Source organism: Neovison vison, chromosome 7 (genome assembly GCF_020171115.1).
Source record: "Neovison vison isolate M4711 chromosome 7, ASM_NN_V1, whole genome shotgun sequence".
In the NCBI taxonomy this organism is placed as follows: Eukaryota; Metazoa; Chordata; class Mammalia; order Carnivora; family Mustelidae; genus Neogale; species Neogale vison.
In genome coordinates, this window is record NC_058097.1 from 43,633,796 (window position 1) to 43,649,890 (window position 16,095).

The window sequence follows — 16,095 nt, forward strand, 5'->3', positions numbered from 1 at the left end:
ATAATACCACATTATTTTAATTATACTTGCTTTTAATGCATCTTGCTACCTAGTGGAGAAAATATTTTCATCTTCTCTTTAAGAATGGCAGACTATTCATGGTCTTATGTCTTTCTAATTAGCTTGACTGCCCTCTCTTCTCAGATAGGTTGGAATTTTTATTAAGATTGCATTGAATTTATAGATCATTTGGGGAGAAAACTGACATGTTTACAGTGTTGAGTTTTCTCATTATGTTTCCTAATAATGTCTTGATCACAGAGTTGTAGACAAAGTAGAAGTGGCCATTGTTGCACCTTCCCAATTCCTGCAAGTCTCTCCCCTTCTGGCTAAAGTGACTTGCAGTGGATTTAAAGGGCTGGCATTCCTTTTCTCAACATGTTCATTTTTCTTTTTCCCATTCGGGAGCCAGATGTTAAAGACTAGGACATTCAAAAACAACTACATACATAGGAAAGTTAGAAAGTGACCATGCATACTCAGGAAAGGCTCAAAAAAGACCTGAGAAGACCCGAAGTTTATATCCAAGGGTGGTCCTCAGCTCAGAAGCCTACAATGATCAAAACAACAAAAACAGTAACAAAAATTAGCAAACCCTGAGGAAGGAGAGAGACTCTGATTTCTAGAGTTAACACATTATTATTAGAATTATATAAAATGTCCAGTGTTCTAGCAAAAAATCACAAGGTATAAGAAATAAGGAAAATATGGCCCATTAAAGGAAAAAAATTAAACCAACAGAAACTGTTCCTTAAAAAGACCTGATGAGGGCGCCTGGGCGGCTCAGTGGATTAAGCTGCTGCGGTCGGCTCAGGTCATGATCTCAGGGTCCTGGGATCGAGTCCCGCATCGGGCTCTCTGCTCAGCAGGGAGCCTGCTTCCTCCTCTCTCTCTCTCTGCCTGCCTCTCTGCCTACTTGTGATCCCTCTCTCTGTCAAATAAATAAATAAAATCTTAAAAAAAAAGACCTGATGATATATATGCTAGACATAGAGATTAAAACAACAGTCTTAGAGATAGACAACTAAAGGAGTATCTGGAGAAAGTTCCTAAAACTATACATGAACAGAATGGAAATATCAATAAAGCAATAGAAAACCTAAGAAGATGCCAAAAAGAAATTCTGGAGCTAAAAAGTACAAAAATCTAAATGAAAAATTCACTAGAGGGATTCAATGAGGGGTTTGAGCCAGCAGAAACAATCAGCGAACTTGAAGATAGGCTAATGGGAATTATATAGTCTGAGGATTGAAAGAAGAAAGGTTCAAGAGAAGTAAATAGAGCTTAAGGGACCTTTGGGACATTATGAAGGAGCCAAACATATGCATTGTGGGAGTCCCCAAAAAAGAGACAATATTTGAAGAAACAATAGCTGAAAAACTTTCCAAATTTTATGAAAGGCCAACATACAAGAAGCTCAACAAACTTAACGTAGGGAGAATTCAGAGACCCACACCAAGACACATTCTAATTAAACACATTCTAATTCAAATGTCAGTTCTAAAACACATTCTAATTCAAATGTCAAAGATGAAGAATCTTGAAAGCAATAAGAGAGTAGCAACTAATTACACACAAGTGATCCCCAATGAGATGATGAGATCTCATCAGAAACATTAGATATCAGAAGGTAGTGGGATTATATATTTAGAATGCCAAAAGACAAAAACTTTCAACCAAGAATTGTATATCCAGGAAAAGTGTGCTTCAAAAGTGAGGAAAATTTAAGTCATTTTCAGATAAAAGCTGAGGGCATTTGTGACCACTATACCTGATCTGCAAGAACTGTTTATGGAAGGACACTTGACAATAGGTAGAAGCCATATAGAGAAATAAAGAATAAAGGTAAATATATGGGCAATTTTAAAAGCTTTTATTGTAACAGTTGTTTGTAACTACTTTTTGTCTTCTGTATGATTTATAAGACCAACACAATTAGTGAAAGCAACCCACAGTTATTAGTCTAAAAGCTAGTATTTATTCTAACTTGGTGTGTAGCTCCAAATCATGTTTTCTGCGTATTTTAAATGACTAATGCATTCAGAGGCAGTTTTTTTTTTTAGCACAAATGTATGAAGGTATGATTTTGTGACATTGACAATCACAGGGGCGAGGACTGAGATGTAAAGGAGTAAAGTATTTGTATATCACTGAAATTAAGCTGGCATAAATTTAAATTAGAGTGTTACAACTTTAAAGCATGTATTTATAATTTTATAACTTTAGTGTTAGTATATGTAACACCCTCACCAGTAATAACAAGAAAATAGCTGTACATAAAAATATATACTGTAAACCCTTGAGCAACGTATGTTTAAACTGTGCAGATCCATTTATACATGGATTTTTTACAGTACAGTACTATAAATATATTTTCTCTCCCTTATGGTTTTCTTAATAAATTTTTTTCTCTAGCTTACTTTATTGTAAAAATAGAGTATATAGTATAATTTGAAATTGTGTGTTAATTAGCTGTTTATGTTATCATTGAGCTTTTGGTTAATGGTAGGCTATTAGGTTTTGGGGATGTCAAGAATAATATGCATATTTTTGACTGCATGGTACCCTTTAACTCCTTTATTGTTCAAGGGTCAACTGTACATAAAAGGATATGAGAAAGGAATTTAAACATTGTTCTACAAAAATCAACTAAAAGAAGTGAAAATAACGAAAAGAAGACAGTAGTAATGCAGGAAAGGAGAGACAAACTTGTCTTCCTATAAACTATGATAATCAAATGGCATCATAGTATTGGTGAAAGAATAAATATGTCCATGGAACTGAATAGAAACCCTAGAAATGGACCTACACAAATATACTCAGGTGATCCTTGAAAAATGAGCAAAGGTAATCCAATGGAGAAATGATAGTCTTTTTCATAAATGTTGCTGGAACAACTGAACATATACATGTTAAAAAAAATCTTGATATGATGTTACAGCTTTCACAGAAATTAACTCAAAATAGATCATAGTCCTTAATGTAAAAATGCAAAATTATAAAACTTTTAGAAGATAACAGAGGGAAAAATCTAGGTGATGTTGGGCTCAGAATGAGTTTTCATATAAACACCAAAAATATAATCATCAACAAAAAAGTTGAAAATTGGTTTTCATTAAATTAAAAACTTCTGTTGAGTGAAAGACAGTTATGAGAATGAAAAGACAAGCAATGGACTGGGAGAAAAGTCTTTGTAAAACAAATGTCTGATAAAGGACTTACAGATAAAATATACAAAGAACTCTTAAAACTCATCAATAACAAAACAACCCAATTTAGATGTGGCCACGAGATCTGAACAGATGCCTCACTAGAGAAGATAAACTCATGGTAAATAAGTATATGAAAAGTTGCTCAGTGTTGTATATCATTAGGGTATTACAAATTTAAACAACCATGAGACATAACTACATATTCCTTAGAATGACTAAAATCCAGAACAATGACAGCTTCGAATGCTATCAAGAATGTGGGCAACAGGAGCTCTCTTTCGTTGTTGGCAAAAATGCAAAATGATAACAGCTACTTTGTGTGTTTGTATGTTGGTTTTGTTTTAGAGAGAAAGAGTGTGAGTGTGGGTGGGAGAAAAGAGGCAGGGGAAAACAATCTGAAGCAAAGTCCACAATAAGTGCCAAGCCCAATGTGGTGCTTGATCTCATGACACTGAGATCATGACCTGAGCTGAAATCAAGAGTCAGACACGTAACTGACAGAGCCATGGAGGTGCCCCATGTACAGGCAGTTTGGAAGACAGTTTGGTACTTTCTTATGAAACTAAACATAGTCCTACTGTATGATCCAGTAATTGTTCTCCTCGATATTTACCCAAATAAGTGGAAGACTTTTGTTTATACAAAAACCTGCCCATAAATGTTTATGGAAGTTTTGTTCATAATTGCCAAAACTTGAAAACAACTAAGATGTCCTTGTGAATGGATAAACATAAATGTGGTTCATCCATACAAAGGACTATTATTCAGCAATGAAAAACAAATGAGCTACTGGGTGATGGAAAGACATGAAGGAACCCGAAAGGAGCCAGTTTGAAGAATTTACATACTTTCTGATTTCAACTATATCACATTCTGGAAAAGGTAAATAGTGCAGTTAACAAAACAATCAGTGGTTGCCTGGATTTGGGGAGGGAGGAGGAATGGTTAGGTGGAGTGCAGGGCATTTTTAAGTAAATATAAATATATGCCACATCTTCTTTTTTCATTCAACACTTGATGGACATTCAGGCTCTCTCCATAGTTTGGTTATTATTGATAATGCTGATGTAAACATTGGGGGCAGGTACCCCTTTGAATCTGTATTTTTGTATCCTTTGGGTAAATACCTAGTAATGAATGCAATTGCTGGATCAAAGGTAGTTCTGTTTTTAACTTTTGAGGAACCTCCAAATTATTCTCCAAAGTAGCTGCACCAGTTTGCTTTTCCACCAATACTACAAAAAGATTCCCTTTTCTCACCCTCACCAACACCTATTGTTTCTTGTGTTGTTAATTTTAGCCACTCTGAACGGTGTGAGGTGGTATTTCATCATGGTTTTGATTTGTATTTCCCTGATGATGAGTGATGTTGAGCATCTTTTCATGTGTCTGTTAGCCATCTGGGTGTCTTCTTTGGAAAAGTATTTATTTGTGTCTTCTGCCTATTTCTTAACTGGATTATTTGGTTTTTGGTTGAGTTTGGTAAGTGCTTTATAGATTTTGGATACTAACCCTTTATCAGGTATGTCGTTTGCAAATGTCTGCATATCTACAAAAACAGATAGGTCATTTTTGGTTCTCTTGGCTCTGTACCTATGAGTGGGATTTCTGGGTTATGTGGTAACTCTACTTTGGACACTTCTGTTGGGCATATAATTTGGCGGGAACTTGCAAGGTAACGTGGCAACTCTGTGTTAACTTTTTGAAGAAGTGCAAAACTGTTTTACAAAGCAGCTGTACTGCTTTGCATTCCCATCAGCAAGCTATGAGAGTTCCAGATATCCTCAAATTTGAGTATATTTTCATATGGTTAAAAGTTATTTACATTACTTTTCTATCAACTGTCCATTTTCCTAATCTATTTTTATATAGTGCTAATGTCCACTTTTATATAGTAGTCTTTTTTAAAGTGTTATTTTAGAAACTATTTGTATATTAGCTATATAATAGGCATATTGCAATTTTGCAAATATTTGTCATTTTATTTACCCTATCTTGTTTTTGACATGCCACCTTTTTTTTAAAACTGTGTTGTTTTTTAACTGTGTTTAAAAATGTTTTTTTTTTTCAATTTATTTTCAGAAAAACATTATTCATTATTTTTTCACCACACCCAGTGCTCCATGCAAGTCGTGCCCTCTATAATACCCACCACCTGGTACCCCAACCCCCCCCCCCCGCCACTTCAAACCCCTCAGATTGTTTTTCAGAGTCCATAGTCTCTCATGGTTCACTTCCCCTTCCAATTTACCCAAATTCCCTACTCCTAACGCCCCTTGTCCTCCATGCTATATGTTATGCTCCACAAATAAGTGAAACCATATGATAATTGACTCTCTCTGCTTGACTTATAAAAATGTTGTGTGTCATTTTTAAAAAATATTTTATTTATTTGACAGAGAGAGATCACAACAAGCAGAGAGGCAGGCAGAGAGAGAGGGGAAAGCAGGCTCTCTGCTGAGCAGAGAACCTTATGTGGGGCTGAGATCATGACCTGAGCTGAAGGCAGAGGTTTAACCTACTAAGCCACCCAGGCGCCCCTGTTGTTGTCATTTTATCAAATTATGATTAGGAAATTTTTCCCCATTTCTAGTTTATAGAAGAAGTCACCCAACTTTTATTCTAATTATTTATATGGTTTCATTTGTATAAATATGGATACCTGATCCATTTGGAATTTGTCCAATTATATTATATGAGGAATCAATGCAATGCAGTTTTATCTTTTTTTTCTATATTTCTACCCATATGTTTATCAGTTTCATTTATTTAAAGCATTTTTTTTTTTTTTTAAAGATTTTCTTTATTTATTTGTCAGAGAGAGAGGGAGAGAGAGCGAGCACAGGCAGACAGAGAGGCAGGCAGAGGCAGAGGGAGAAGCAGGCTTCCTGCCGAGCAAGGAGCCCGATGTGGGACTCGATCCCAGGACGCTGGGATCATGACCTGAGCCGAAGGCAGCTGCTTAACCAACTGAGCCACCCAGGCGTCCCTTATCAGTTTCATTTATTAAAAAGAATTCATGTTTTTCTACTGATTTGAGCTGCTAGCTTTATGGTGTACTAAATTTGCACTTATAATGGTGTTGTTTATGGATATTTCTTTTCTGCTCCATTGATTCCATTGACATCTTACGAGTATGATAGTTTGAGTCTACTCTTACTACCTTAGAGATTTTTATTTTTCAAGGAATATGAAAATAAAAATATATAAATAAAAATAAAATTTACTTTCTTGTTATCTTACAGACTGGGAATCCAGGTGTGAGACCAAAAAGCTATCCTCAAAGAGAGGAATTTATGAAATAGAATCATCTCAATGGGAGATAATAGAACAGTTTACAAGACATAAGTGTAAAAGTTTTCGAGATTATAGGGAATGCAAAGACCAGGTTGAAAGCCAATTAGGAAATAAAGAGGGGCTTTTCAGGCAACTATTAATCACTTGTAAAGAAATTCCCAATTTTAGCCAGACCACATCCCTTACATTAAAACGAAGAATTCATTTTCCTGAGAAATTCTATGAATGTAAAGCATGCAGAAAATACTTTATCCATGGCTTTCAACTTACAGAACATCAGCAAGATCATTCAGATGAAAAATTCTATGAATGTAAAGAATGTGGAAAGGCCTTTATTCAGAGCTCAGAACTTATTTATCATCAGAGAGTTCATGTTAAAAAACCCTATGAATGTAAAGAATGTGGAAAAACCTTTATTTGTGCCTCACAGCTTACTTATCATCAAAGAGTTCATACTGGGGAGAAACCTTATAAATGTAAGGAGTGTGGGAAGGCCTTTATTCGTGGCTCTCATCTTACCCAGCACCAAAGAATTCATACTGGTGAAAGACCCTATGAATGTAATGAATGTGGGAAGGCCTTTTTTCGTGGATCTCAACTTACTTACCATCAGAGAGTTCATACTGCAGAGAAACCCTATCAATGTAAAGAGTGTGGAAAGGCCTTTATTCGCGGCTCCCAACTTACGGAACATCAGAGAATTCATACAGGTGAGAAACCCTATGAATGTAAGAAATGTGGGAAAGCCTTTAGTTATGGCTCACAGCTTACTCTACATCACAGACTTCATACTGGCGAAAAACCCTATAAGTGTAAAGATTGTGAGATGTCCTTTATTCGTGGCTCCCAACTTACTGAACATCAGAGGATTCATACAGGTAGGAAACCACATGAATGTAAGCAATGTGGAAAGGCCTTTAACTATGGCTCACAGCTTATTCGTCATCAGAGGATTCATACTGGTGAAAAACCCTATGAATGTCAAGAATGTGGGAAATCATTTATTCGTGGCTCACAACTTACCGAACATCAAAAAATTCACACTGGTGAAAAACCTTTTGAATGTAAGGAATGTGGGAAAGCCTTTATTCGTGGCTCACATCTTACTCAGCATCAGAGGATTCATACTGGTGAAAAACCCTATGAATGTAAAGAGTGTGGTAAGGCCTTTATTTATAGCTCACAATTGACTCAACATCAGAGAATTCATACAGGTGAGAATCCCTGTGAATGTAAGCAGTGTGGGAAGATCTTTATTTGTGCCTCACAACTTACTCTACATCAGATTTCTCACTCTGGTAGGAAACCATATGAATGTAAGGAATGTGGTAAAGCTTTTATTCGTGGCTCACAGCTAACTTACCATCAGAGAGTTCATACTGGTGAGAAGCCCTATGAGTGTAATGAATGTGGGAAAGCCTTTATTCGTGGTTCACATCTTACACAGCACCAGAGAATTCATACTGGTGAGAAACCATACAAATGTAATGAATGTGGGAAGGCCTTTAATCGTGGCTCACAACTTACTCAACATCAGAAAATTCATTCTGGTGAAAAGCCTTATAAATGTAATGAATGTGGTAAGGACTTTAGACGTCACTCACACCTTACCCAACATCATAAACTTCATAATTGAGAAAATACAAATTTATTAAATCTTTTGTCTACCCATTGGTACTCAGTTTTGGAATATCAGATAATTACAGATTATGGAGGTAGGAATCTCTCTCTACTTTTACCTGTAGGTAACTATCAGAAAATTCAAACAAGGAAAGACTAGATTAATACAATGGAGAATCAGTTTCCATCATATTTCAGTCTTTGTTATATATTAGTGAATTCATGCAAGAGCAGAACCATAGAATGTAGGGTTTTCTTGTTTGGCATCATTCTCTTGTTTAGCATGATCTGAGCCCCACCATTTACTACATGTGTGTTCCTTTGGGAAAGTTAGTTAACCCCTGTTGCTTTAGTTTTTTTCATTTGTAAAACTATCATTCTCATTATAATGGTTTAAAAAACATAAATACATATAAAGCCTTAAAGCAGTGTATAATAAATAGATTATACTTAATAAACAGTAATTATTATTGAAATTTTATTTTTACTCACTATTTAAAAAATTTTTTTTCCTTCTGGGCTGAAGGGTAATCTTCCTCTTTTTTTCAGTTGAAGTGTAGTTGACATACAATGTTATATTAGTTTCAGATGCACACTGTAGTGATTGGACAGTTCTGCACCTTACTCAGTACTGACCACAATATACTGGTTACCATCTGTCTTTATACAACACTGTTACAATATTATTACTATGTTTTATTAACTATGCTGTACTTTTAGAGTACAATTTCTGGGTCTTACAATAAATTCATGTTTCCTTTTATAAGAATTGGATAAGTTATTTTTGAAAGTGGCTTTACCATTTTATATTCACACTGGTAGCATATGACTTTCTCAGCCTTTGGTGTTGTCATCACTTTTTGTTTTAGCCATTGTGATAGGTGTGTAATGACGTCTCTTCTTGATCTTAATTTGCATTCCTCTAATGGCCTAATGATCTTGAATACCTTTTCATGTGCTTGTCATCTTTCTATCCATTTTGGTGAAATACCTGTGTCTTTTACTGATCTTTGAATTGTCTTATTTTTTATTGTTGGGTTTTGAAAGAGTATTTTCTATATTTTTGATGATACTAGTCCTTCGCTGTGGGGTTGTAAATAATTTTCTTTCTTTTTTTTTTAAGATTTTATTTATTCATTTGACAGACAGAGATCACAAGTAGGCAGAGAGGCAGGCAGAGACAGGAAGGGAAGCAGGCTGAGCAGAGAGCCCGATGCGGGTTTCAATCCCAGGACCCTGAGCCAAAAGCAGAGGCTGATTTACCTATTCTTAGTTTTTGCCATTTCAAATAAATACTATAATAAGCTTGCCTATATTTACAAAATCTTGCTGAGGTTTTAATAGGAATTCTGTTTAGAAATAATTTATATCTTTGGTAAGTCTTTTAATCCACTAATCTAGTATATCTTTCCATTTTTAGGTTATTGTTGTTAGTTTAATTGTGTTCTCCAAAATATTCAGGTAACAACTCCCAGTACTTTTGAGTGTGATCTAATTTGGAAATAGGTTCTTTGCTGGTATATTCAAGTTAAGACAGAGATCATATTGGATTAGAGTGGGCACTGCTGTAATGGCTGGTGTCCTGATAAGAAGAGGAAAATGTGGACACAAACTCACAGGGAAGGCCATGTGAAATCAGATTGGAATGATGCATCTACAGGCCAAGTAACACCAAGAATTAGTAGTAACTACTAGAAACTAGAGGGGAGAGAAAGGATCCAACCCCTGCCTTCAGAGAGAACATGGCCCTGCCAATACCTTAATTTTGGACTTCTGTTCCCCAAAACTGTAGTAGATTTGTGCTGTTTGAAAACACAAAGCTTGTGGTAATTTGTTATGGCAGCCCTAGGAAATCGACATCATCTTAAAACTTTTTATTAGGATTTGTAATTTTTGGCATACAGATCTTATACATGATTTGTAAGTATATATACTTAAGTATCTCACTTTCTTTGGAAAAGTTCTAAATAGGGCGCCTGGGTGGCTCAGTGGGTTAAGCCGCTGCCTTCGGCTCAGGTCATGATCTCAGGGTCCTGGGATCGAGTCCCGCATCGGGCTCTCTGCTTGGCAGGGAGCCTGCTTCCTCCTCTCTCTCTGCCTGCCTCTCTGCCTACTTGTGATCTCTCTCTGTCAAATAAATAAATAAAATCTTTAAAAAAAAAAAAAAAGAAAAGTTCTAAATAGTGTAGTGTTTTTAAATCCAATTTTTACCTGTTCATCATTAGTATATACAAACTATATAAATATATATCTGTATGTTGATCTGGTAATCTGTGACCTTGCTGCAGAACTCACCAATTCATTCTGGAAGGTTTTGTTTCATATTTTAGTAAATTCCTTGGGGTTTTCTACATAGACAATCATGTCATCTATGGACAATGACAGGTTGTTTTTTTTTTTTTTAAGATTTTATTTATTTATTTGACAGAGAGAGATCACAGTAGGCAGAGAGGCATGCAGAGAGAGGGGAAGGGAAGCAGGCCCCCCGCTGAGCAGAGAGCCCGACGTGGGACTCGATCCCAGGACCCCGAGATCATGACCCGAGCCTAAGGCAGTGGCTTAACCCACTGAGCCACCCAGGAGCCCCGGACAGTGACAGTTTTATATCTTCCTTTCAGGTCTGTGTCTTTTTGTCTGTGTCTTTTCTGTCTTTTGTTTGCATTATTATGCTGGCTGTAACTGTTAGTGCTATGTTGGATAACACAGACAAGAGCAGACATCCATGTTTTTCCAAATCTTGGGGGAAATATTCAGTCTTTCACCATGAAGTACAATGTAAACTGTTGGCTTTATGTAGATGTTCTTTTTTAAATTGAAGTTCCCCTCTGCTCCTAACTTTTTAATTTTTATTTTTTAAATAATTTTTTATTATGTTAGTGACCATACAGTACATCATTAGTTTTTGATGTAGTGTTCCATGATTCATTGTTTGCATATAACACCCAGTGCTCCATGCAATACATGCCCTCCTTAATACCCATCACTGGGTATCTCATCTCCCCACCCTCCTCCCCTCTAAAACCCTGTTTGTTTCTCCCAGTCCATAGTCTCTCATGGTTTGTCACCCCCTCTGATCCCCCCTGTTCATTTTTCCCTTCCTTCTCCTAATATCCTCCATGCTATTCCTTGTGCTATTCCACAAATAAGTGAAACCATATGATAATTGTCTTTCTCTGTTTGACTTATTTCATTTACAATAATCTCCAGTTCCACCCATGTTGATGCAAAAGTTGGGTATTCATCCTTTCTGATGGCTGAGTGATATTCCATTATATATATGGACCACATCTTCTTTATCCATTTGTCTGTTGAAGGGCATCTTGGCTCCTTCAACAGTTTAGCTTTTTTAAAAAATAACGAATGCATATTGGATTTTATTCAGATATATGATAGGATTATATGACTTTTTTCTTCAACCTGTTTATATGGTGGATTACATGGATTGATTTTTTAATGTAAAACCAGTCCTCACATAACTGTAATAACTCTCACATAGTCATGTCATATAATTTCTTTTTGGAATTGATATGCTAACATTTTGTTGGAGATTTTTCTTAGATTATGAAAAATAATAATTCTGTCATATTATTTTTTTCCTTTCTTCCTTCCTCTCTCTCTCCCCCCTAGTCTTTGTCTAATTTTATATTGTATAATATCGACTTAATAGAATGAGTTGGGAGGTGTTTCTTTTCTGTTTTATGAAAGAAGTTGTATAAAATTTGTGTTCTTTTTTCCGTTTGTGAAAATTTGCAAGTGAAGCCTTTTGGGCCTGAGGATTTTTAGGGAGCTTTACAATTATGAATTTGGTTTCTTTAATGGTTATTCATTTATATGGCTACTTAGGTTATCTGTTTCATCATAGTTGAGATTTAGTAGCTTGTGGTTTTTTAGAAACTTAGGCTAAATAGTCTTAAACAAGTACTTAAGATTTTCCAGCCTCTTCCCTCAATAAAATTTTTGATGCACATTCCCTTATAATGATAAACATATCATTATAAGAATACAAGAATGGTGTCAAATTAAACAAAAATTAAAAAATTAAAGACCAGATTCCCTTATAATGATAGATATAAATATTCTAAATAAAATATAAATAATATCTACCAATTAAAAATACAAAGGAGTGCCATTCTTCAGGAATGTCCAAGATTTAATCTGTTATAGATTAATTAGATTTCAAAAGTCTACAAATTATATATATATATATTTTAGATTTTATTTAAAAAAATTTTTTTTAAATTTTCAGCATAACAGTATTCATTATTTTTTCACCACACCCGGTGCTCCATGCAATCCGTGCCCTCTATAATACCCACCACCTGGTACCCCAACCTCCTGCCCACCACCCCCCCCCCGCCACTTCAAACCCCTCAGATTGTTTTTCAGAATCCATAGTCTTAGAGATCACAAATAGAGAGGCAGGCAGAGAGAGAGAGAGAAGCAGGCTCCCTGCTGAGCAGAGAGCCTGATCCGGGGCTTGATCCCAGGGCTCTGGGATCATGACCTGAGCCGAAGGCAGAGGCTTTAACCCACTGAGCCACCCAGGCACCCCTACAAATTATATTTGTAAGAGATGATTATGATGGAAAAATGATCTGATACAGCCTCAAGTTATTTTAATTCTCTCAGTGAGTGGTTTTGAAATATGTGTTTTTCAATGTTCTAAAAACAGTTTACGTGACCATGTGTACAAAATTTAAGTTAAAAAATTCATACAGTATTATTACCTGTAAAAGCTCTTTGAAAACACATTTTGGGGCGCCTGGGTGGCTCAGTTGGTTAAGCAACTGCCTTCGGCTCAGGTCACAGTCCCGGAGTCCCAGGATAGAGTCCCGCATCAGGCTCCCAGCTCCATGGGGAGTCTGCTTCTCCCTCTGACCTTCTCGCCTTTCATGCTCTCTCTCACTCTCTCTCTCTCAAATAAATAAATAAAATCTTTAAAAAAAAAAAAAAAGAAAACACATTTTGGCTGAATGATTAGTAGTTGAGTTTTAAAATTAGTATTTGCCTTAAAACCAATGTACTAGGGCGCCTGGGTGGCTCGGTGGGTTGAGCTGCTGCCTTCAGCTCAGGTCATGATCTCAGGGTCCTGGGATCGAGTCCCACATCGGGCTCTCTGCTCAGCAGGGAGCCTGCTTCCCTCTCTCTCTCTGCCTGCTTCTCTGTCTGCTTGTGATCTCTTTCTGTCAAATAAATAAAATAAAAATCTTTAAAAAAAAGTATTTAAAAAAAACCAATGTACTAGCATAGAATCAACTTCTGGCATTCAGAAAAATCTCAGTTTAATTTTATGATACATTGTTAAATGATTTCAGGGAATTTTTTTTCATCATGAAATTTTGAGGTTCTTTGATATTTTGCTTTTAGTTAGTTCTTACAATATGAGAATTTGCAAATAGGACTTATTGTTGAGATAATAGCCAAGGTAAAATTAAAATAACATTTTTTATTTTTTTAGATGTTCAAATTATCAGTGCTAGCGTCCCAATAGTTCTATAAAGATTTCAATTATGGGGTACCTGGGTGGCTCAGAGGGTTGAGCCTCTGCCTTCGGCTCAGGTCATGATCTCAGGGCCCTGGGATCGAGTCCCACATTGGGCTCTCTGCTCAGCAGGGAGCCTGCTTCCTCCTCTCTCTCTCTCTGCCTGCCTCTCTACCTACTTGTGATCTCTGTCAAATAAATAAATAAAATCTTTTAAAAAATTCAATTATGATCTAATTTTTAAAATTTCCTTTTTGTTATTTGAATTATGAATTCATTGACTCTGAAAAGGTATGAAGTTCCTCCTAAAGTCATCTATTTTTTTAAAGGATTTTATTTTTATTTGTCAGAGAGAGAGAGAGCACACAGGCAGGCAGAGTGGCAGGCAGAGGCAGAGGGAGAAGCAGGCTCCCTGCTGAGCAAGGAGCCTGATGTGGGACTTGATCCCAGGATGTTGGGATCATGACCCAAGCCGAAGGCAGCCCCTTAACTGACTGAGCCTCCCAGGCATCCCTAAAGTCATCTATTGAAGACAATTCTCCTAATATTTTTATTGTTATGTGTCTTATTGTTTAACAAATTTTAGGAGCACTTAGGTGGCTCAATTGTTAAGCATCTGCCTTTGATCCCAGCGTCCTGGGGTCAAGCCCTACATGGTTGGGCTCCCTGCTCAGCGAAGCCTGCTTCTCCCTTTCCCATTCCTCCTGCTTCTGTTTCCTCTCTTGCTGTCTGTCTGTCTCTCTGTCAAATAAATAAAATCTTTTAAAAAAAATTTTTTTAGGGGTGCCTGGGTGGCTCAGTGGGTTAAAGCCTCTGCCTTCGGCTCAGGTCATGATCTCAGGGTCCTGGGATGGAGCCCCGCATCGGGCTCTCTGCTCGGCAGGGAGCCTGCTTCCTCCTCTCTCTCTGCCTGCCTCTCCGCCTACTTGTGATCTCTGTCTGTCAAATAAATAAATAAATTCTTAAAAAAATTTTTTTTAAACTATTGATACCTACAACTTAAATACATTGTTTATGTGCAACTTGCCAAATTCAGAGTTCAAAGGTTAGTCATTACATACCAAATAAATATTAGAGAACCATACATAATTCATGAGTATTTAACAGTATTGCTGTGGAGTCACAACAGCTCTCATTGTTACCTATATCATCAGTCTGTTTTGCTCAGGTTTTATTATTTATTACATCATAAATAAACCTTTCACTACTCAATGGATTGCATGATTGTCACATACAAAAAATATATTTTTTAAAGATTTATTTGACAGAGAGATCACAAGTAGGCAGAGAGGCAGGCAGAGAAAGAAGGGGAAGCAGGCTTCCGGCTGAACAGAGAGCCTGATGCGGGGCTCCATCCCAGGATCCTGAGATCATGACCTGAGCTGAAGGCAGAGGCTTAACCCACTGAGCCACCCAGTTGCCCTTGTTTTTATAATGATGTAACAGTAATGTACCTTGTGCTACCTTAAAATTACTTGTTTTGAATTCTTTTCCTTAGGACCATATCTCTGTGTTTAATTCTACAGATAATATGTTAGCCTAAAATTTCCTGTAGTACTTTTTAAGTAATATGATTCAGATGATATTAGAAAAAAAGATTCTGGGGGTGCCTGGGTGGCTCAGTCATTAAGCGTCTGCCTTCTGCTTGGGTCCTGATCCTGGAGTCCTGGGATTGAGGCCCGCAACAGGCTCCCTGCTCTGCAGGAGGCCTGCTTCTCCCTCTCCCACTCCTCCTGCCTGTATTCCCTCTCTGTGTCTCTGTCAAATAAATAAATCTTTAAAAAAAAAAAAAAGAGATTCTGTGGTCAAACCAGCTTGTAAATGATGGCATATTTCACATGACTTTTTGGAGCAATAAGTTCATTTTATTTTATCAGGGCTATAATAAATATTTTAGTAAAGGTATTTCTCGAAACTTTAACCCCTCACATGCCAGACTCTTGACCATGAATCCCTTCTTATAATGCCTATTAATATCTTTTGCATGTGAACTATTTTTGTAAATGCTGCTCTAGCTACAAAAAATAACCACAGAGGTGGAAACTCTAGACATTATAGCTGGAGGCCAACTGAGTTTATGAAAGGGCAAGTTCCTTCCTCTACCAATCCCATTCTTTTTCTACAGATAGGACCCTTGTCCTCTTAAAAAAGGGGAATTCCTCTGTGTAAAAGTCTTCCTTCACAGTCCCTTCTTACTCTTCCCTCTACCCCAATTCTTAGTTCAACTTAATGAGATATTAAAAACAAACACAAAAAACAGGTTTGTGAAATCTTAAAGGCCTGGTAATGAAATAAATGTCTTTATCATTGATATAGTTAGGCCATAAATAAAGTTCTAGAATTGGAGATTCTTTTCTAAGATGAATTTTATAACAAATACAAGAATAAAGATTGTCAAATGGGCCATTACGTCATTACTTTTTTCTCTACTTCTAACAGTGTTTTACTTATTCTGAAAAGAAAAGTTAGAAATTAAGTGTATTT

The 16,095-nt window shown here is 36.5% G+C and overlaps 1 protein-coding gene across 4 annotated transcripts in view; it reads left to right on the forward strand.

Annotated features, from left to right (window-relative positions):
• The window catches only part of LOC122911597 (zinc finger protein 420), a 186,268-nt gene that overhangs the window by 100,080 nt on the left and 70,093 nt on the right, over positions 1-16,095 (forward strand). Inside the window, exon 7 of one of the 4 annotated variants that reach the window (XM_044256441.1) lies at positions 6,803-8,059. In XM_044256441.1, coding sequence (XP_044112376.1) covers positions 6,803-8,059 — 1,257 coding nt within the window. Of the gene's footprint in view, positions 1-6,457; positions 8,663-16,095 lie in introns of those variants that run through there. The other 3 variants (XM_044256434.1, XM_044256439.1, XM_044256440.1) reach the window with 3 other exon arrangements.